Source organism: Stegodyphus dumicola, chromosome 7 (assembly GCF_044657685.1).
Source record: "Stegodyphus dumicola isolate Sdum_Otavi_A_Nest chromosome 7, ASM4465768v1".
In the NCBI taxonomy this organism is placed as follows: domain Eukaryota; kingdom Metazoa; phylum Arthropoda; class Arachnida; order Araneae; family Eresidae; genus Stegodyphus; species Stegodyphus dumicola.
This window is the reverse complement of record NC_140774.1, coordinates 147,597,632-147,620,258: the sequence shown is the minus strand read 5'-3', so window position 1 is coordinate 147,620,258 and position 22,627 is coordinate 147,597,632. Positions and strand designations below refer to the sequence as shown.

Genomic DNA, 22,627 nt, shown 5'->3' with positions numbered 1-22,627 from the left:
TGTGTGATTATCCTAATTACCAATTTAGAGTCAGTGTCATAAATTAAATGTGCTATTGTCTGTTATTTTAAACTATAAAATGTTCTTAGATTTTGATTTTAATTCCATTTTTTAATGAAAATATGTTATAGACCTTTTAAGTCTATATTAACTAAGGGTATCAAATACCTGATAGTTGATTTATAACTAATTGCTCACCCTTGGAAGTTATCTCTCCACATTAAGGCAATTTATTGCCTCAATCCTTACTGTGAACACAAGATACAACACAAAAATGTAAAAATTAACATAAAACATTTCTTCTTATAGTTCGTGGGACTTAAAATAATATATATATGTATATATATAATTTATTTACTAAAAAATATTGTTTAATTGATTATATTATCTCCTAAGTTTAATTATAGTAGGATTATCTTAAAAGAGTGAATCCATACTAGTAAGTTATATTTTGAAAGATGTTTTGAAGTAACTTAAAAGTTAATTGTTAAAAATGTTTTAACGAGGACTGGAATTAAATCATGAATAACAAAATTTGAATTGTAAAAGGAATAAATTAAAGCAAGAATTAAATTAAATATATGTAATCATTGTCATCGATCGGAAATTAGTTGACTTTTCAAGGGGAACAAACCAACTCCCATTCAATGAACAGTAATTAATTGTTTCGTCTTTACTCGAGCAATAAGGCTAAGCCAAACCGGCAATTCAAGTCAGGCCAAATATTTCCGTGAATAGAAGGGATTATGAACCAATGCTGATATTCAAAGAACTTATTCCTATTAAGCATTTTAGCCAATTCAATTTTGAGTGAAAAGCAATTTCTGCAGTAAAATTTCGATAATGCTCGAGTAACCGTCCGCCGACACCCTCGTGTTTATGCATTTGAGTTCAATATTATTTGTAAAAATTAAACACTGGAAATTGTCGTTATGAAATAGAATTCAAAGTAGTTAAAATAAGCATTAGAAAATTACAAAATAAAAGATAAATAATGCAAACTTTGTAAAAATAAAATAAAAATAAAAAATATAATAAGAAAAGTGAATGTACATGAAGATATAAAGGCCAGAAAAAGTATTAATTAACTACGTTCTTTCTAGTTTGGAGTGGCCAAAGCGTTCTCTTTGCGTCTGACTCAGAAGTGTAGTGTTTCCGAAAATTCCTTAGCGGCAGCGGGGGCTTTGAATAATATCAGTCGGTAAGACTTGGGTGAAGTAATTTATGGTAATGGGTGGGACTCGGAATTCTTGAGGGATGTATTTTGTAGAGTTCTTATTTGAGTGAAACCGTCTGCTAAAATTTTTTTTGAAAATACTAGTGAATGGAAATTAGTTAATTTCTGGCTAATTGTCGTGTCGAAATGATTAAGAATTTAAGAAAGGAAAATTGGAACTTCACAGTATATTAATTGGCTTACAACTTCATCAATTCTATGCTAAGCTACACATTAGGTCAGGTAAACAAAGCATGACTAAATTTCAGCATTTACCAACCATTCCGACATTAGGTATTCATGTCTGTTGTGGCAATTTATTATAATAAGTCTCTAAACAGGCAACTTATTACAGTAGCAACAACAGCCAGACTTCTGTTATGAATCATGCTGATTATGATTTTACTACTCATTTTAATCTATGCTGTTTTATATATAATTTGTAAAAGTCTGAAAATGAGGTATAAAAGAAAAGACAATATAAAGCCCATTAGTAAAACTTCAGTCTTCTTTAAAACATGTGGGGCAATTATAAATTAAATGTTTAAAGAAACTTTGTAATTTGATACTAATATAAATGTTAAAAGAATGTAATTTGATACTAATTATTTAATAAATATTACAAAATTGGTTTACTCATGAATTTTTAAAAAATACACTGGTGTGCAAAAATTAAGGACGAAGTCGAAAAATTAGCATATCAGCTGAACGAAGAGGCAGAGCGGACAGAAAGACCAATCAGGAGATTAAGTAAGGTGATGTACGGTAGCACATGCACAGATATGCAGGTAGACGTAATGGGGGAGTGTCTGAGTAGTATAAAACATGTTGTTGGTGTAAGATCAGTATTTCTGGCAAAGAGATTGCACACCGTATAGCAGTTAAAAGCCCACCGAGTTGCTGCCTCAGCGAGAAATGGTGAATAATCAATCTGTTAGACGACATCTGGATGCTTTTACCCGAGGTCGAATCATTGGGAAGTTGGAGGAAGGCCGCAATGTGATAAGTGTGGCTGCAGAGTTCGAAATTGCTCACAGCATCGTTTCACGACTTTGGAGACAATTTCAAACTACAGGAACAGCTATCCGGGGGTTTAGTAGTGGTCGTCCACAAGGAACCACACCCACAGATGACCGGTATATTGCCTTACAGGCCAGAAGAAACAGGCGGCAGACAGCGTGAGAAATCGCTAGACACACGACACAGGCGACTGGATGACCGATATCGCGTTTTACCGTGGCCAGAAGACTGCACGGTGGTGGTCTGTTTGCACGACGCCCTGTACGGTGTGTACCTCTAACGCCTGCCCATCGGAGAAGGCGTTCTCTGTGGTGCTGAGAACACCGGAATTGGAGAGACAATGAATGGGGACGAGTACTCTTTACAGATGAGAGCAGATTCAGTGTGAGTAGCGATTCTCATTGCATACTCATCCGAAGAGAGCGGGGAAGCCGCAATCATCCCTCGAACATCATTGAAAGGGACAGGTACGGAGGTGGCGGTGTTCTCGTTTGGGGAGGCATCATGCTTGGTAGTCGTACAGACCTTCACATCTTCGACGCAGGTTCAGTCAACGGGACCCGTTATTGTAACGAGATTCTTCTTCCATATGTGCGTCTTTTTTAGAGGCGCTATGGGTCCGCAGTTCCTTTTCATGGACGACAATGCACCATGTCATCGCACAGTAGCTGCCAAACAGCTCTTAGAGAGTGAGGATATTGAACGTATGGATTTGCCGGCACGATCTCTGGTTCTCAATCCCATCGAGCATGTATGGGATTTTCTAGGCAGACGCTTGGCAGCTAGTACCTTACCACCAGTAACGATTCCAGAGCTTCGATTGGCGCTGCAAGATGAATAGGCAGCAATGCCTCAACAACTCATTGACACCCACATTCTCAGCATGGGCAGACGCTCTGAAACCTGCCTAGCAGTCAGAGGAGATCATATCCCCTATTAAAGACTGGATGTTTCTTGCTGGACACCCATCACAGGGATGTTTCGGCCTTCAGTTGCATTGCGCTCCATGCTACTTTTTCAGTAAAGCTTCTTTTTATCCCTCTGATTTCTCTTTTAGTAAGTGTTGCTTACATTACTCATGTCCTTACGTATTGGGGATCTTACGGTATTAAATGTGTTGATTTGGAAAGCTTTTGTACAAAGTTATATTGAAAAAACCATCTCGTCCTTAATTTTTGTACACTAGTGTATGTTAAATAGTAGATTATGTTTAATAATAATGCCATCGTACTTAAATATCTGTTTTATTATTCAAATAGTATTATAAGTGTGAAGTTTCATCAGAGATAATTGTTTTAATTCATTCAATTACGCCCCTCAGGGGGCTCACTCTTGTGAGTTCGGGTGTGGCAATCCCGAGGTACCCTAGCCCTTCAGGGGATCATCTTCTTGATGAGACGGGTGTCACGATCCTGGAGCCCCAGTGATCTATCCTCTTTTCCGTCTCCTCTCCTCTTGGCTGGAACTTTTTCCCTTCCCTTCTCCCTTGTGGTTTCTCTCTACGGAGTTTGGGGCTCGTCACGAAAGACTGGAGCAGACCTTGTCTCTAGTTCTCGAGTGGCGAGAAAACTGCCCACGTGTTTGCCGTGCATGGAGACCCATGTCGCTGGAAAGGAGGGTCCTGGTAGTTGAGGGGCGAGGTACTGTCCCCAACACACTGCTTTGGCCTCTGCTTCAGCTAAACGGGAGGCACCTTAGTCGTCCTCACGGGTGTCAATCGGCTGGTCACTAGTCCTTGTGTCAGTGGCTTGTGGTCAAGCTCTCGGGAGTACCTGCTTTCGGGAAAGCCGACTGTGGGGCTTCAGTTTGCGTATAGGTCCGGCTAGCCCTAACACAGGAATCTGTGTTCCCTTGTTGGGCTCCATGGTGGGCGGGGCCGTCGGACCCGAATCTTATATTTTCTTAATCATGGCTTCTCTTTTTATTCTAAAAAAACCTGAATCAAATGACACGAAGAAAGATATAGAAATCGTTGACAAATCGATTAACAAGAAGATCCGTACGGATGAAAATACCAAAGATATTGAAGTTACTGACAAATCCGTTACCAAGAAGATCCGCACCGATGCAAATGCCAAAGATTCTACTGATTCTCCGCGCTTTGTTGTTGTTTCCAGTGCCTCTGGAGAATTGCAAAAGATGTCTCCTTTCCTGGTAAGCAAATACATTCATTCCTGCATAGGTGAGCCAAGGAACATAAAGCGTCTCCATTCTGGAGACTTGCTTATTGATACCCTTTCGGCCACCCAGTCTGCTTCACTTTTACGTCAAACCAAATTTGGACAAGTAGCTATAACAGTGTCAGCACACAAAACACTTAATACCTGTAGAGGCGTGATCTCGGAGATCGACCTTCTTTGTGTTTCAGAAGAAGAGTTCATCTCCGAGTTAGCTGACCAAAATGTCTGTGGTGCTAGGCGAATCAAGATGCGAAAGGAAGGTCAGTTGATTGACACGAAACACGTGATCCTGACCTTCAAATCGCCTGATCTGCCGAAGAATATAAAGGCTGGGTATCTTAACTGTCCCGTAAGACCATATATTCCCAACCCAATGCGATGCTTCCAATGCCAGCGGTTTGGTCACTCTAAGACCCCCTGTCGTGGCACCCTTACGTGCGCCAGATGCTCGTTGGTTGGCCACGATAGTGAGAATTGCACCGCTGCGCCATTGTGTGTTAACTGCAAGGGTGATCACCCAGCATTTTCTCGCTCTTGTCCAAAATGGAAATCTGAAAAGGAAGTGCAGGCGACAAAAGTAACTCGAAATGTGTCTTATGCTGAAGCCCGGAAAATAGTACAAAGCTCACAAGGGCGCCCAAATTTATCTTTTGCGAATGCGGTTAAGTCCACAAGATCAGTTGCCATCCAAACATCCTTCATTTCAACAAAAAGCCAAGAGCCTCAAACTAATAACAAAAACAAGAAAGACCCACTTCACACAACCCAGAAGAAAGAAATAGTAATTCAGAAAAGTCCAAAAACAAGCCTACAAAAAACAGCTAACAAAAATCGAAACGCAGTAGTTCAATTGACGATTTAATATCTGACACCCCGGACTCGGATAATATGGAAATAGAAGAAGGAATGGAAATCCCAAAACACCTGCTCCCTCAAAAGACAAAAAAAGGAGCACCGAAAAAATAAACAGGAGACATAATGGCCACCCTTATCTCTTGGAATTGTTGCGGTTTCCACCGAAATTTGCTTGACATCAAAGCTATAATCAATACCTATAATCCTGTCTGCTTAGCAATACAAGAAACAAATCTCAAACAGGAACAACAAGCAAAACTTCGGAGGTTTTCTATTGTCAGGAAGGATAACCTTGCAGGTGAGCGTGCCAGTGGGGGTGTAGGCCTCCTCACCTCACTGGATTATCCATCAAATGCACTTCCTTTGACGACATCCCTCCAAGTTGTCGCAACTCAAGCCAGATTTCATACTGTTGTCTCAGTGGTTTCTCTGTATTTGCCTCCAAATGAGCACATTGATCAGCAAGATTTAAATGATCTCATAGAGCAGCTGCCTCACCCCTTTATCATAATAGGAGACTTTAACGGCCATAGTCCGCTCTGGGGTAGTAAAGACACAAACTGCCGAGGAAGACAAATTGAGCAGATGATCGAAGATCATAGCCTTTGTCTCCTGAATAATGGGCAGGATACGTACTTCCATGAGCCTTCAAGGACATTCCACGCTCTCGACCTTGCCATCTGTTCATCATCTCTGTTGCCATTTTGCACTTTTAGTGTCGGAAGTGATCTCTACAACAGCGATCATTATCCCATTTTTGTGTCTCTTGCACGAAGAGGAGCAAACCCCATGTCTAGACTCCCTCGGTTTATACTAGATAGGGCAGACTGGGAACTCTTCTCTTCCATTGCAGAGCTGACAGATGAAATGGTAGACAATGCGCATATCGATGATGCTGTTGATGCTGTTACAAATACTATTATTGAGGCAGCTATGCTTTGTATTCCTAGAACATCAGGAAAAATATTTAAATATTCGAAACCATGGTGGAATGGCGACTGTCATGAAACACTGAAAAAACAGAAAAAAGCATGGGGTATTTTTCGTATATATCCGACTCTGCGAAACCTTATAGCATTTAAAAGAGCCAAAGCAAATGCACGAAAAGTAAGGAGGCAGAGCCAAAAGAATTCTTGGATTTCATATGTGTCGTCAATAACATCCTCCACGCCTAGTAAGCGAGTTTGGGAAAGAGTTCGAAAAACATGCGGCATATATAAAGACCACTCACTTTCCTTTTTGGAAAAAGATGGCCGTGTGATTAGCTCCATAGAAGAAATTGTGAATACTATTGGTGAGACATTTGCTGCCGTTTCCTCCAGCAGAAACTATTCACCTGCATTTCTCTCTATCAAGCATCACTCTGAAATAAATCCCATCGCATTCAACTCTTCCAACTCTGAGCCTTACAATAGAGACTTTTCTATGCCGGAATTAAGGAGAGCTTTGTTGCAGACACATAGGTCTTGTCCGGGTCTGGATGGCGTTATGAAATGCTAAAGCATCTGTCCTATAAGTCACTGACTGCCCTTCTCACACTTTACAATAGAGTGTGGAAGGAGCGTACTTTTCCCAGTGCATGGAGGAGAGCTGTTGTAATTCCTATTGCGAAGCCAGGGAAAGATCCAAGAAATCCCTCCAACTATCGGCCAATTGCCCTTACCAGTTGTGTTTGCAAACTCTTTGAAAAGATGGTAAACAGCCGCCTCGTCTACTTCTTAGAAAAGAATAAAATTATATCGCCTTATCAAAGCGGTTTTCGAAAGGGGAGAACTACCGTAGATAATATGCTCCTCCTAGAGACATCCATTCGAAAAGCTTTTGTAAGAAGAAATCACCTTGTCTCAATTTTCTTCGATATAGAGAAAGCTTATGATAAGGCATGGAGATACGGTATACTTCGGGATCTTCACGAGAGTGGCTTGCGCGGCAACCTACCAATTTTTATTCAGAATTTCTTGAATACTAGAACATTTCATGTAAGGATTGGCTCTGTTTTGTCTGATGTTTTTGAACAAGAAGAGGGTGTGCCTCAAGGCTGTGTGCTCAGTGTAACTCTTTTCAGCCTAAAAATAAATTCTGTATTAAAACAACTTCCTCCCACCATTTCAGGTTCTTTGTATGTTGATGATTTACAAATTAGCTGTAGAGGTGTGGATATGAGACATGTAGAGAGACAGCTCCAGATCGCCTTGAACAGGATCCAGGAATGGACAAAAAGACAAGGATTTACGTTTTCGAAACAGAAGACTGTCTGTGTGCATTTTTGTAGAAAGCGAGGTCTCCATCCTGAGCCTGAATTATACCTTAATGGGTCTGTGATTCCAGTAGCATCTGAAGTAAAATTTTTAGGGGTGATGTTCGACCAAAAATTGACCTTCCTTCCTCATGTCCTAAACTTGAGAAAAAAGTGTATAAAAATTTTAAATATTTTAAAAGTCCTGGCGAACGCCTCCTGGGGTGCAGAGCGTTGCTCCATGCTTCGCATTTGCAGAGCTCTTGTTCGCTCTAGACTAGACTACGGCTCAGCTGTTTATGGATCCGCTCGGTCTTCAGTGTTGTTAAAACTAGACCCTGTTCATCATCAGGCTCTACGGATTTGTTCTGGAGCCTTCAGGACATCTCCTGTCCAGAGCCTTTATGTTGACTGTTACGAACCATCACTCCGTTTGAGGCGTGAGGAGTTATCTCTTTTACAGTATTTTAATATTTTATCTCAACCTGACCATCCTTATAACTTGTGTATATGTGACAATAGCTGTGACCTTTTATTTGAGGCACGTCCATCCTGTGTGCCTTCTTTTCCTGTTAGAGTTCGTCCCCTCATTGAAGAATTCTCCCTGTCTCATATTTTCCCACAGGCAGTACAGCATTTTGAAATTGCACCTTGGGAAAATGCACAAATCCACCTTCTTGACATTTTCCACAATTACGGAAAAACAACTACTAATGAGAGCATCTACAGACAAATTTTTGCTGAGCACAGGCATAGTTACAGGAGTTATGTTCCGATATATACGGATGGCTCTAAGTCAGCTTGCCATGTTGGCATGTCATTTATAATTGGTGACCACATGGAAGGCAGACGTTTACACGACGCTTCCTCTGTGTTAACCTCCGAACTGACTGCCATATGTTATGCGCTTTTGTACATCTCAACGCTGCACCATTGAAAATTCATTGTATATACGGACTCCTACAGTGCATTGAAAGCTTTAGAATCCTTTTCTAGCACTGAAAATCCTGTGATAGTGGATGTTCTCAAGTTGAATATTAAATTGACATGTCGTGGATTTGAACTTCTGTACTGCTGGGTCCCCGGACATACAGGAATAAAGGGCAATGAGCTGGCGGACATCGCAGCGAAATCTGCTGTTGAAATGTCCGGCCGCCTCATCCCTTTTAAAGATATCCGTTGTGTCATAAAAAAGAAGATCCGAAAGAAGTGGCAGCAACTTTGGGACCTCCAACTTCATAACAAGTTGAGAAGGGTGAAGCCTAAAATAGAGCATTGGGATACTACTAGCAATCGCAGGGAGGAAGTTCTTTTGACTCGCCTTAGAATTGGTCACAGTAGAGTGACACATAACTACCTTCTCAAAGCTGAGAACGAGCCTATTTGTGCAACTTGTAATGTTTGTCTTTCAGTTTATCACATTTTAATTGAATGTTCATATTTTAATACTCTTCGTGAGAAGTATTTCAATGGCTGCGACCTGCCTCTCGACCGTTTAATCGGAAGAGAGGTCAATAATAATTTGTTTCACTACCTCAAGGAAACAGGTTTCTATTATTTAATTTGATTTTTGTCCTGAAATTTTATGTTGGAATTTTAATTAATCAGATGTTTTAGGATTTTATATCTATACTGCATATCTCATTATCAAAGTTATAATCAGCATTTTCATCCCATCATTTAAATATCTTTTTACTTGCCTCGATTTTAAAAGTGTGCTGTTGTCTTTATATTTTTTGTTCCTTTAGTTTGTATGTTAAAAAAGAATCCTGTGTTTGGCGCATATGGCCTATTGAGCTTTGCGCCATAAAACTACTACTACCACTACCACTACCACATTCAATACCGATTTGCTAATAGATTCTTAAATTTTTCATTTATGACCCATAAAAATCCTTAAAAGTACTTAATTTCCATGGGTAATGTGTGCAGGTCCTGCATATTTTTTTCATCTTTTCCAATTGAGTATCCTTGTAGTTTGAGCAATCTTTGCCAGTGTATTGTCTGAAGCATTAACTTTAAACTGAAATTTTTTCCATATTGTCATTATGCTGTATTCTTTTGTAACTAGTTCTTTTGCAACCAATAAAACACATGTACCATTTGTCAGCTTTTTTAAAGCTTCAGTTTTTAAAGATAATGTCAAACTTTGTGTCTTTATGCTAATGTTTCATTTTTATTCTTCTTCTTAGATCTCATATTGAATTTTTGCTGTTAAAATAAATACAAATGCAAAAGAAGAAGAAGGTAATGCTGATAAATACATGATTATGGTGCTACTAAATGTTAGTAAATGATCACATCTTACCCTAGGTAGATATGGCACCAACATGTGGGCAGCAATAACAAGTTTGTGACTGGTCCTTTGTCAACTGCATTGCTATAGTAAAAAATGTAGTTCATGTTTTGCAGTATATCATATATAACAGAAATTCTAGTATTGGACAAATCAAATGGAAACCATTAAGATAATGCATTTGTGTATGACCTTGTTCAACAAGGATTTACTGTATTTAACCTATTTCTTCATGCCTACTTTTTCCTCATACCCTTGTGGGTGTGGGTTGTTCTTCATTAGACTAAAGAAATAAAAATGTGAAAGTATAACACAGATTTGTATGATAAATGAGAGACCAGTCCAATTTGCTGATCACATGAGTTATTGCCAAATGTTTGCAATAGCATGCTTTATCATGGTAAACATGAATTTCATTCAGATTCTTGTCTAGTCTTTTCTTTTTAATTACATTTTTAAACTTTTGGAGTGTCTGAATATATTACTTGCTGATTATAATATAGCCACATTTCAAAATATCACATAAAGTGATGCCATTGCCATAACCCCCCCAAAAAAGTAATTAAAAAAAGTTCACAATAAATTCCTGTTCTGATTGCTGCTTCTTAAACAATTTAGATCTTGCAAAAGGATGGGAATGCCATGAGCACATTTTTTCCCTCCTTTATATCAGTTTTTAACTGGCAAGTACGTATTCTGTACATATTTTATGAGAACGTTAATCTTCTGCTATATTTTGTTTATCATTGTGACTGCAGCCCACTTGCACAGAAAGCTTGCTGATTTCCTGCCTGACTCAGTTCAGTCAGATTTGAAAGTTACTGCAGTTGATGGTCTCTCACTGCATGAATTATCTTTCATGCTCATTTTGCTTTTTTAAATTTCTTCATCCTTCTGTACATGTTGCTTTTGTTAGTGATATTGCTTCTATAAAAATCGTAGCTTTATTTAAATGTTAGACAGACTGCATCTTTCTTTTGCCAAGAACTAAATGATATGAATTGTTTATACTTCATATCCATTATTACTATATATTTGCAGAGATAAAGAGTTAATTTAATAATATATACAGTTTGGATGTTCTATGCCAGTTATTAAAATAGTTGGGCATCCTTTTGCATTACTTTCCGTCAGTCCGCATATATGAGCGATTGTAGTGTCAGGCTATTTAAAAAAGTGCAGTTCCTTCTTCACACCTTTTGTGAAGTACACCTTCTTCACACCTTTTATACCATTAGAGAATGTTTGGAAAAAAAAAAAAAAACTATATTGAATTTTATCACATTGTTTGAATTAGTACAATGTAATTTTTCCCATTTTCAAGAATTCAGTACTGTTTTATAATGTGCTCGCAATTAAAAAAGCTGTGCTCATTATTCTTAACCGTTTGAGTCCCAAGCAGCGCGATCACGCTTTTGAGATTTGAGTACGTTGTGAACATTGTGGTCAATTGACAGTGCACTTGATGTTGATAATGTGGAAATCAAGTGCACATCGATGCAAAATAAACAAAGCACTATCACATCACTTGTTATTTCTTGACATAAAATAAAACAATCATGATAGATTCAAAAGAAAACTTTTAGGAGTGAATAAAATTTAGTATTTTGTTAGAGTAATTTTTTTTTTTTTTTTTTTTTAAATCTTTCAAGTTACCACATCTAATGCAGGGTTTCCCAACCCTTTTGTCCGTAAGAGCATATTCTAGAATATCTGCTGGACAGTGGGCACCATTTACTTTTTCAAGGTGAATTTATAGTTGGGTAGCATTGACGCATAATTCACAAAAAAATACTTAATTCAAAAAATAAAACCTAACAAAGTTATTGTTTTCTTGAATTATTAAGAAATGCATACAAAATTTACAAAGTACAAAAACTCTTTATAAAAAAGTACAAATCTAATAAGGCCAAAGGCTCAGAATTGTTTGTCACCAGAAGACTTCTGAAATATCTCCCAAACTGGCTGCATTCAAGTTCCACACCAGAGGTGAGACTTTGTACTGTAATAGTCTATTTGTAGAGATGTCACTATATTGTTATACTACATGTTTAAAAGCTATTAAGTTACTAATTTTTTATTGCCCAATTTGGAAACTGTGCTTTCGAGATGAACCATTTCATTTCATTTTGGATTTTAGGTATGGGAAATTAGGTTGGCGAATGTACCCAAACTGGTTGCATTCAAGTTCCATACTTGATGTAAGACTCGGTGTTGTTATAGTCTATTTGTAGAGATGTAGCTATATTTTTATATTGCGTGATTTTAGGTATGGGAAATTAAGTTTGTGAATGTGCAAGGAAGAAAAGAGATTGGTTGCATTTTGCTTTGAGCTGGTATCTGTGTTGGATGCAATTTCTATTTCATTAAAAATGAGAAAACTTTCACATAGAATTTTGTTGAAAACTAAAACATTTTTATTGTGAGAGCAACAGGCACACGTTAAGCGATCGGCGGGTGCCATGGTATCCGTGGACATAGGATAATTTATATCTGTAATAGACAAAGAAATAGGTGAGAAAATTAAGTATTTATCTTTTTTTCAGTCATTTCATTCATCCTCTATACGAACTATGTCATTCATGGAAATGGATCCTAGCTGTGCCATTGGTTTCTACTTCAGAAAAAAAGAAGATTTTGACCATTTTGTGACAAAGTTTTCTGAAGTAGGTATAGAACATGTATTTTTTATACAAATTATCTGTGAAACAACCAGAGGTGAGACTTTGTCACTCTATTGATTGAAATCTCAACTAATAACATATAACATGTATGTGAAACTGAAAAGTAGTTATAATTTAATCTGATAGGAATGATTTTTTTTGCTTTGGTAACATTAGTTTTCATCCTCTTTTCTTTCAGTGTGTGATTTATCACATTTAACTGTGAAGATTTCATAGATTTATATCTTAATTTTTTGTTTCAAGTATTCAATGTTTATGTAATTTCTTGTTTTATTACATTATTAACTTGTGTGTGTATATATATATATATATGCATATATATATATATATTATTTATTATTAGAATATTTATCATCTCCAGTGAAAAGAAATTTAATTAAAGCTATGAACTTTAAGAAGTAGTTTAAGTAGCTTTCCTTTACTCCTTACTTTCCCTACTTTCCCTACCTTCCTTACTTTACCTACTTTAAGAAGTAGTTAAGTAGTATTCTAAGTTATCTAACAGTAACCAAATTAAGTGAGAATGTTTCATCTTTTTTCAAATAAGGATCAGATTAGTTATTTTTTTAGAGTTATAAGCTAAGAACAATACTTAATTATTAGAAAGATTACTTAGTCTACTTAAGCCCAAAAAAAAAAAAAAAAAATACCATTAACAAAATCTAAAATAAAAATGAGTAAGAAAAATCTTAATTTAAGGTATTTGTTAAGAATTGAATTTAGACAAGATCCTTATTTTAGAAAAAATATTCCTTTATATTATATATATAATATTTTTATTAAAAACAATAAAAAATTTGTTAATATTTGTGCAAATTAATATATATAAAGGAAAACATTAATAGAAAAATGTATAAACAAATATAATATTTTAGATTAAAATTTTCTTTTGTAATCAAACTCAAAATTTATATATTCTTATGTATATACACTCATGGGCAAAAAAATTAACACACCAAGAAATAAACGCGGGATCGTAACGAAACTTGCAATGAAGGTACATGTCGGGGAGATATGCAAATGATTAGAAATGCAGCTTGATTGCGCATTATGTATAGCCGGTAGAAAGCGTTGACTGACATACTCTGTGGAGTATAAAACAGGTAACCAAAGCTTGTTTGAGTGTGCTGAATCATTTTCAAAGGAAGGGCTGAGGTAGAGATGCCATTATGCCGTGTTCGAAGACAATATGAGCAGTTGTTGCAGTTTGAGAGGGGGAGAATTGTCGGGATAATGGAAGCTGAGTGGTCAGCTAGGCAAATAGCTCGTCAATTAGGCCGCTCTGATTGTGTTGTGAGGAGGTGTTGGGACCAGTGGACCCGAGAGATGTCATGCACACGAAGTCCAGGCTCCAGGACGCTCTCAACAGACCAGTCGTCAAGAAGACCGCCACATCGTAAGAAATGCATGCGTACAGCCAACTGCTTCATCGGCCGCCATCCAGGCACAGGTAGTGCCTTTACTAGGGGCCCCTGTGTCTTCTCGAACCATACGAAGGCGGCCTGGCTGAAGGACAGTTGGTATCATGGCACATTATATTACTCGATGTCCTTTAACAAAGTCAACTCATATTAAATTGCCTAATTCAAATATCAATGCCTTCGTTTTGCAGTTACCAACAAACATTTAAAAAATAAAATAGAAAATACAATCAAATATGTATCTTCAATAGGCAAAAATTTATGTGAGCACTAATGTAATTAATGTCAAAATTCATTTTTGAAGCTGCAAGTCATCTAAAACTTTTATTATCTAATTATCTTAAAAACAAACCCTTGCAATAATAATGATATAGTAAAAAAGGGAAAAGAAGAGGAAGAAGATACAGATTCATATAATAAACTTTATCTCAAGGAACTATTATGAACTGTTATAAATTATGACTATTAGCCTACTATTATTATACCTAATGTAACTACTCTAATTATATCTAATAGATATGATATCAATCAAAATGTCGATATACTATTTATACTGTTATATTATGTGTTATATTATACTATGTACTATTTTGAATATTAACTTTAAAAATAAACCGAAGTGTAGTGGGACTATACCTACATTACTTATAGTAAACATTGGGTGTCCCACTACATTTCCACCTGAACGTGATGCTCATTACGTGTGCTGCCCTTGATGCACACCCATCGATGCCTCCGTTTGGAGTGGTGTCGAGCACGAGGAAACTGGACTGTAGTGGAATGGAACCAGGTCATCTTTAGCGATGAATCCAGATTCAATCTCGGCAGTGATGATAATCGTGTTTGTGTGTGAAGAGCCCATGGTGAACGCCTCAATCCTACCTTTGTTGTACAGCGACACATCGCTCCCATAGCTGGTGTGAGGGTATGGGGTGCCATTGCCTATGATACACGGTCACTCCTAGTATTGTTCCGTGGCACCATGACAGCCCAGTGGTATATTCATGAAATCCTGCAACCACATGTGTTGCCACTAATGCAACGGCTCCCAAGAGCCGTTTTTTTAACTAGACAATGCTTGGCCTCATACGGCAAGGGCTGTCTCCGCACTGTTACTACCCTTTCTTGGCCTGTCCGATCCTCAGATTTATCTCCAATCAAGCATATCTGGGATCATTTGGGATGACGAGTTGAACATCCCACGAGTTTGAACGAACTAGAAGCAAGGTTACAGCAAATATGGAACGAAGTGTCTCAAGACATCATACAGAACTTGTATGACTCAATGCCCGATCGTATCGCATCTTGCATTCGTGCTAGAGGGTGTCCAATGGAGTAGTAACTCCTCCGTTTTTTTGCCTTTTTCTCTGAAATAAATTATCCTTTTTTTTAATTTTTTTTCTTATCATTTACTTATATCAAAGTAGTCATTACGTATGTAAAATTTCATTTCATTTTGACGACTCCTTCTTGGTGTGCTAATTTTTTTGTTCATGAATGTATATATGTAAGAAAAATAAAGAATATGTGAAAGATGAAATTAGCAGTGTAAATTAACTTCCCTTCTCTATTCTAAAAATAGTTTCTTACATATATATATATATATATGCTATAACTACTACAAAGCTGGGCTATACTATTTAATATATTTTCATGGTAATATTAACTTTTCAGATTGCCCATGCCACTTTATGCCCTTGCTTCTGCATGAAATAATTTTCAGCTGTTCATTTTAGATTATTAATTTCTTCTATTGTCTACTAACTAAACTTTTAACAGATTTTTGAGTATACCATGCATATGTACAAAACCTGTAAAAACAAAATATAAAATAACAAATATTTCTTCTATTGTCTACTAAATAAACTTTTAATAGATTTATGAGTATACAGTCAAAAGTCTTTAATCCGGACTCGTCGAGACTTCGGTGATTCCGAATTATCGATTTTTCCGGATTATAGATCATCAGTTTAAATCTGGTAAGATGGCATGCAGAAATTATAAAATAAAAAATATGAAAACGTAATTTATAAAATAATGAGCAATTATGATCTAAAGGGTATCAAAATTTACAAAAAAAAGCTTAATATTTATTTGTTTACTTTGTTAAACATTTCTTTCAACGCGCGCATGCGTAAAGTATACGTTATGCATAGCCGAAATTAGAAAATTGCAACCAGAAAACTATTTGATTTGTATTTGTGATATTTATAATGACGAGGAATTTGATTTAAATCATATCAAAGACGAAGTACATTGAGATGAAATACTACATTTAATAAGGAATTATAAGCCGAATAAAATAAAAACATCTGCCCTGAAGATAACGATAGTGTTGACAGATCAACTTCCAGTTAATTGCGCGCCGCCAAGCCCCCCCCCCCCCCCCACGCAGAGCAGCGTGAAATTGATAAACAGATTTCGGAACGGTTAGATAAACAAAGGATATGCCTTTATCCATTTTTTGGAGCAATTCCACTTTTTGTTTGATGGACATCGAAACATACTTTCATTTTCGTAGATCCTTTGGGAGCTCCAGCATCAGAAATTCTATTTGACATAATCGAAAGTTCAAGCTTACTTTTATAAAATTGCTCTTACAGTCAGCAAAAAATAATAAGCCGGATCCAATTCGAAGATTAAGGAACAACGCAATCATCAACATTAACTGAAATAGACAATTAGATAATTTTAGCTTATACTGTCCGTTATACATTAAACGCGCAGCGAAAACATATTCTGCGCTTGTGCACACGCAAATGCGCAGTCGTAAAGGTCTTACGCGCACGCTTAAACGCCTATGCGCATGCGTCAACACAGTGCATGCGCAGAAAGTTTTTAGCTTTGAGGTCCGGATATAGATCATTCCGGATTATGGGTGTCCGAATTAACGACTTTTGACTGTACCTTGTATATGTACAAAACCTGCAAAGCAAAATGTAAAATAACAAATATTCTATTAACTGATTAATTGGGGTAAAAATGTTAGACGCATTTGGGGCATCAGTATTAACAATTCTAGTATGTTTCATGCAGTTGTTTAAATCCTGAATAATTCATATTTTAATTTGAATGTGTCATATTTATGTAGCATTTTATAGTATGATTGATTTTCTTATAAACATTGAGGAAATGCACACTTATCTGATAAGAAATTATTCTGCATATTATTTCTCTTCCAAGGAATCCCTCTACTGTTATTCTGTATGTAGTGTCTAATTTCCTCCTCTCATTTAATTTGATTGCTGTCTTTTTCACAGATCACTGCTCCATTGAAAAAGAATTTGGATTACCCGGTGTTTGCATTAGCTGATGGTAAAAGAAGTGAAATTGAAGAAGTGGATGCTCAAAGAATACATGAAAGATCTTCATTTTCACATAGCAACAATAAATCTCTTGATGAGGTTGATGAAGATTATATTTTATTATAAGACTGTTCCATTTTCATCTGTGGAAAAATATGACTAGAATAGGAAATCACATTACTTATTTGTTTGTTTAATAAGGACTTTTTGAAATTAAATGCAACACATTGGCAAATGCTTTGTTATTAATATTTTATTTATTTGATTAATATATTTATGTTATACTTTTAATTTAAATCTTTTAAAAGTACTAATGAATTTTGTACTTAGTTTTATGATAAATTATTATTAGGAACTGATATTTTTAAACACTTTTATCGAAGAGAAAGGATGTGTAATATGCTATAAATTAAAAGCTGAACAATTTGAGGAATATTAGAAATCTCATGGTATCCACAGATATTACTAAAATTTAGAGTTCAGAAAATATTTTCCCTAACCGAATTTCAGTATACTGTTTTTAAATTTTTACATGAACTTAATCACATGTAAGTACTTTATTTCATTCCATATCTGTAGAATTAAATATAGTAATTCATTATTTTAAGTGTATTTCTGTAAATATTTTTTTATTTCCAAATTCATGGAAATAAATAGCGTATAAATGTTTCTGGTGGTACTTTAAAGTGAATAAATTTGTCCAATTACTGACATGTGCAAATGCAATATGTAAAACCAAAGTCTGATAAAAAAATATTTTATCTAATTGTATTACATCCATTAATGTTTTGATTTTTATTACTTTCCCTTATTACAGTACAAAAATTCCAACATTAGAAGTCTTTTATCAGTTTCAAAATTCCTATGCAGACTGGTACAGTTTTCAGTTATGTATTTATCATTCAAGTGGCAGCATTTCTTACAACTACTGATATAATGCTTTGCATTATATTTTATGTAATTATTTGTTTTTATAATCTGAGCATAAACTAAATTATTTCTGCAGCATTAAGAAAAATTAAGGCAGCAAAATATTTTAATGAACAAGGTAACAAAATGAAGACAAATCTGACTGGATAAAGGCAGCTATGCTTAGTTTGAAGTAATTTTGTTAGTCATCCATTTTAAATCATAATTAAATAAAAAAAAATATCTATAAACATTCTTGAGTGAAATTTTGAACTAAGGAATCCCTAGTTTAACACTTTTAATTAGTCCTTTTGGAATGCTGTGCTGAATGAAATCATGTTAAAATACAAATAAGTATAAAATAGCAAAGTTCATCCATTTGTTTCTCACATTTTCATTTTATATTTCTGTTTAACTATTTATAGAAAATTAGAAGGAAATATAGTAAATTTAATCTAAGCCTTTTTTGACAAATCATCTAAAGTAGGTTAAATACTGTTTTGTTTTCTCTTCATACTTTTCTTTATAACTCATTGGGCACTGTCAGTCACACAGCGAATTTGAATATCTCTTTTTCCATTCAAACCTAAGTTTAAAAGTTATATTTTTAACCCTTTCAGCAATGCGGTTTAAAATTCATATTGGTAACCCTTCAGCAATGCAAAATATTTTATACATCTGCTCCAAGTTCATGTCACTTATAGAAGGGCTTTCTTGATCAGTAAATATGCTATCATAAATTTGTCTTACAAATTTGACAGTATATACATTTGCCAAGTTTACTTCATTGAAACATATGTCCAATAATAGCTAATAATTGTTTTATCAATAGCTATGATAAGCTATTTGCTGGCTATACCCAATATGATCAGTTGTACAATAAAGCGAAAGTTCTTTCCATGCATTTTATATACTCGCAGATGTTACTTACTCTCATGGTATCACAAATATTTTCAGTTACGCTTTTTTTTTTAACTTAATTGCTTTAAGAACTGGACTCATCAAATTTGGCTATTACTCAATATCTTGTATTGCTTATTGAAAAATCAGTTAATTGACTCTAAAGTTCACAAAGACCCATATGGCTGCAAAAAAGATGTCATGTTATGAAGCAAAAACACAAGTTTGATATTTTCACTGAGGTCACTTATTGTAGAGAATGATCAAGGGTGTTATTTAAAAGTAATAAAATTTAGAGCTCAGACTATTTTGCTTTATTTTTATTTTATTTTGCTTTATTTTTATTTAGACTATTTTGCTTTATTATTAAATTTAGAGCTCAGTCTTTTTATGCATAGGCAGATATGAGTTTTCTATTAATTTTCAAAAGTGACTTGATTATATACACTTTTGTATTTGAGCACCAGAGAATTGGCAATGAGTTAGATAAAGTTGTATAAGCAGATTCTTGAGTTCAAACTTATAAATATGAAGATATATGTTGCTCAATCGTATTTGTTACCTCTATAAAAATTTTATCTGTACCATGTGAAGTCTTCTCACAGTAAATAAAAACAGATTGCAATTAATGAAGCATTTAAATTTAAAAACTTGTAAAATTATGTGAAGTGGGAAATTTTTGTAACTGCATATAGAAATATTTGAAAATAGTATCACCTGCAAAAATGCATGGCAGTGAATATTTTATAACTCAGTTTCCAAATAAAATGAGGTGTCTCCAAGTTAAGCATTATAATTAAAATCTCTCTTAAAACAATACACATTTTATTCTTTGTTATAAAATTTCCTTTTTAAATAATGACTTTGTAATGTATTGTAAGGAAAATGAAACTAAAAAAATCAAAGAGTAGATTGTTAAAAGTGATTTGAATATATGTATTTTTAAATTAAAATCTGTTAATTTCTGAAATATTATTTTGTATGCAGTAATGTGTTAAGGAATTACAGAAATTTATCAGTCTAGTATATTTATATATAATAAATTCTCATTTTATTTCAGAGGGAAAAAATCACCTTAAAATTTAATTCTAATTAATAATGGGGAATTTTTATGAAATGTAAGTGCATAACATTAGATAGATGCTTATAAGTTCATCAGCAGTATTATCATTAATTTTAATTACTAAAAATTACTGTTATTTTTTTAAATCTTGTATTGAATAATTTTAATCTTGTATTGAATTGTACTTGATCTTGTTTTGAAGGCTAATTAGGAAAGTTCAAGAAGAACACATGTTTAAACAAACATCTTTGAATGTTTGTCTAATTATGATACATTCTTATTATATAACAAAAATAGAAATCTGTTGTTGATATACGTAACAAGGCTTTCTGAATATATTAACAGTTCAAAAAGTCAATATATCCCAGTAATTTTAGATTGAAAGTACTAAAAGCTGTTAATTATTAAAAAAATTGATATCTTAATGTATGTGTGGTCCCTCCCCCATAAAAAATGGATATTTTTATGCAAAAAAAGGAGAACTCAAAAATATGTTTTATATAAAAGTAATCTCCTGCTTTATGAATTATATAAAATTTTGAATTTTATGTGTATGGTATTATTATAAATAATTTACATTGATTTATCAGAATCAAGCTAGGCTGTTATGATAATTTTGTATGCATGATTGCTTGAAAAAAGTTGAAGCTGAATGGGGGGAGATAATCATTTTTCTCATTAATAGCAAAATGAAACAAAATTAGGAGTATGGAAATAAAATAATTACCATCTGTTATGTTTCAGAAAAAAATGTGTCATTTTGAACATAACTTGTGTCATTAAAATCTTTTTTTTTTTTTTTTTAAATAAACTGGGCTTTGTTAAAACAGCATGAAATCTAATTAATTGGAAATATTTTACATTATAAGCTTGTAAATTTACAACAAATTTTAAAAAGTAATTTAAGTAGGATATTAATTGGAAATATTTTACATTATAAGCTTGTAAATTTACAACAAATTTTAAAAAGTAACTTATGTAGGATATTTTATGTATAACAAAATTGTTATGGTAAGTTTTTAAGCACTGGATATGTTTGTATTTCAGTCTTTGTAAATTTTACTAAGATTTTTCTTAAAAAATTAATTTGTTGTGCACTTCTCATTTGTATTTTGCAATAATGTGCAAAGCATTTATTCTTTTTTTATTTTAGTTATTTTTTAAATGAATTAGGTGATGGTAGTTCTTAATTGCTTATATATATTACAAGAAAATTTTTAATCATCTGTTACTTGATGTGAAATATTATATGATGATACTGAAAACATACAGAAATGTAAGTCTAAAGCATTTTTTAAGTCATTAGTGTTGATTTTTTCTAATTTTAAAATGTCAAAAAATGAAAAATTGTTCTTTACTGGTATAATTATTTATTCTTCAATATATTGTTTGTTTAGTAATGTCTTAAAATTTAATATATTAGCTTATGTACTAGTCATTGTAATTAGAAAATTTGTCTGCCAAATTTATTATTATTTTGCATAAATATTAATCAGTGTTTATTTAAATATATTCACACATTTGTTTACTAACGGAAATCTTGTACATAAAAAAATTCTGTTGAGAATAAAATCAACTGTGATAATGGAAATACTGCTTATTCATTATCTATGTAGAAATATTTAAATAAATGTTACTTTGTTAAAAACTTTTTCATAGTTACAGGACTATATATTAGATTGACGTTTTATCACAATAAAATAAAATGCTTAATTTTGAAATGACAGTTTGTTGAAACCATTTTATTTTAAAAATATGATCACTCATTTTTAACAATCTGAATCTTTTTTTTCCTGCAAAGTTGTGTGCAGAAAACTTTAATATTTTTCTAATTTGCGGGTTCATATTTTTCTTTCCCTAAACCAATAATCTACATTTTACATTCCTATTACTTTTCAAACATGTCTGTGGTTTGAACAGTGAAACTAAATTTAAATGTACTGCTTTAAGTATTTTCTAAAATAGATACTGTATTGTCTAACTGAGGTTATTTTGCATCTTCTAGAGAGGAATACATATACACATTTTGCAGCCATCTTTACCATCTATGAAGTGTAACTATTGATATACAAATTGCTATTTCCTTGATTGTTTCCAGCTTAGAAATATTATAATACAAAATATTCATATTATTATCTGATAATTTAATAACTATAACTGCTTTGAGAAAAATTGATTGCAGACTGATTTTTTTATAATAGCTAACCTGTCATAATGAACGATTTTAGGCTTAGAGTTTGATGACTTATGGATCCAAACCGCAACGCCGTCCATCCTGTTTAGGACTGTGTATGGACCATCCCAAAGTGACTGTAGTTTCGGACAGAATCCTTTCCGTTGAGTCGGATTCCACAACCACACCATGTCTCCCTCGTTGAATTGATGTCCTGTAGCTCTCATATCGTATAGTGTCTTCATCTTCTCCGTCGCTGACTCGCTGTCTTGCAAAATCGGGCATCACTTCAAACCGTGCCTGGGAGATCGTGGATGTACTCCTCAGGCGATGGAGACGCATCTGGAGGGCCACCAAACAAAAGATCAC

The 22,627-nt window shown here is 34.3% G+C and overlaps 1 protein-coding gene across 1 annotated transcript in view; it reads left to right on the top strand.

Annotated features, from left to right (window-relative positions):
* The window catches only part of Atg4b (Autophagy-related 4b), a 50,277-nt gene extending 29,390 nt beyond the window's left edge, over positions 1 to 20,887 (top strand). The window contains exons 8-9 of the mRNA XM_035355736.2: positions 12,350 to 12,469; positions 17,169 to 20,887. Of these exons, the coding sequence (XP_035211627.1) occupies positions 12,350 to 12,469; positions 17,169 to 17,339 (291 nt within the window). The 3' untranslated portion in view covers positions 17,340 to 20,887. The remainder of the gene's footprint in view (positions 1 to 12,349; positions 12,470 to 17,168) is intronic.
* The last annotated feature ends 1,740 nt before the right edge of the window (positions 20,888 to 22,627 follow it).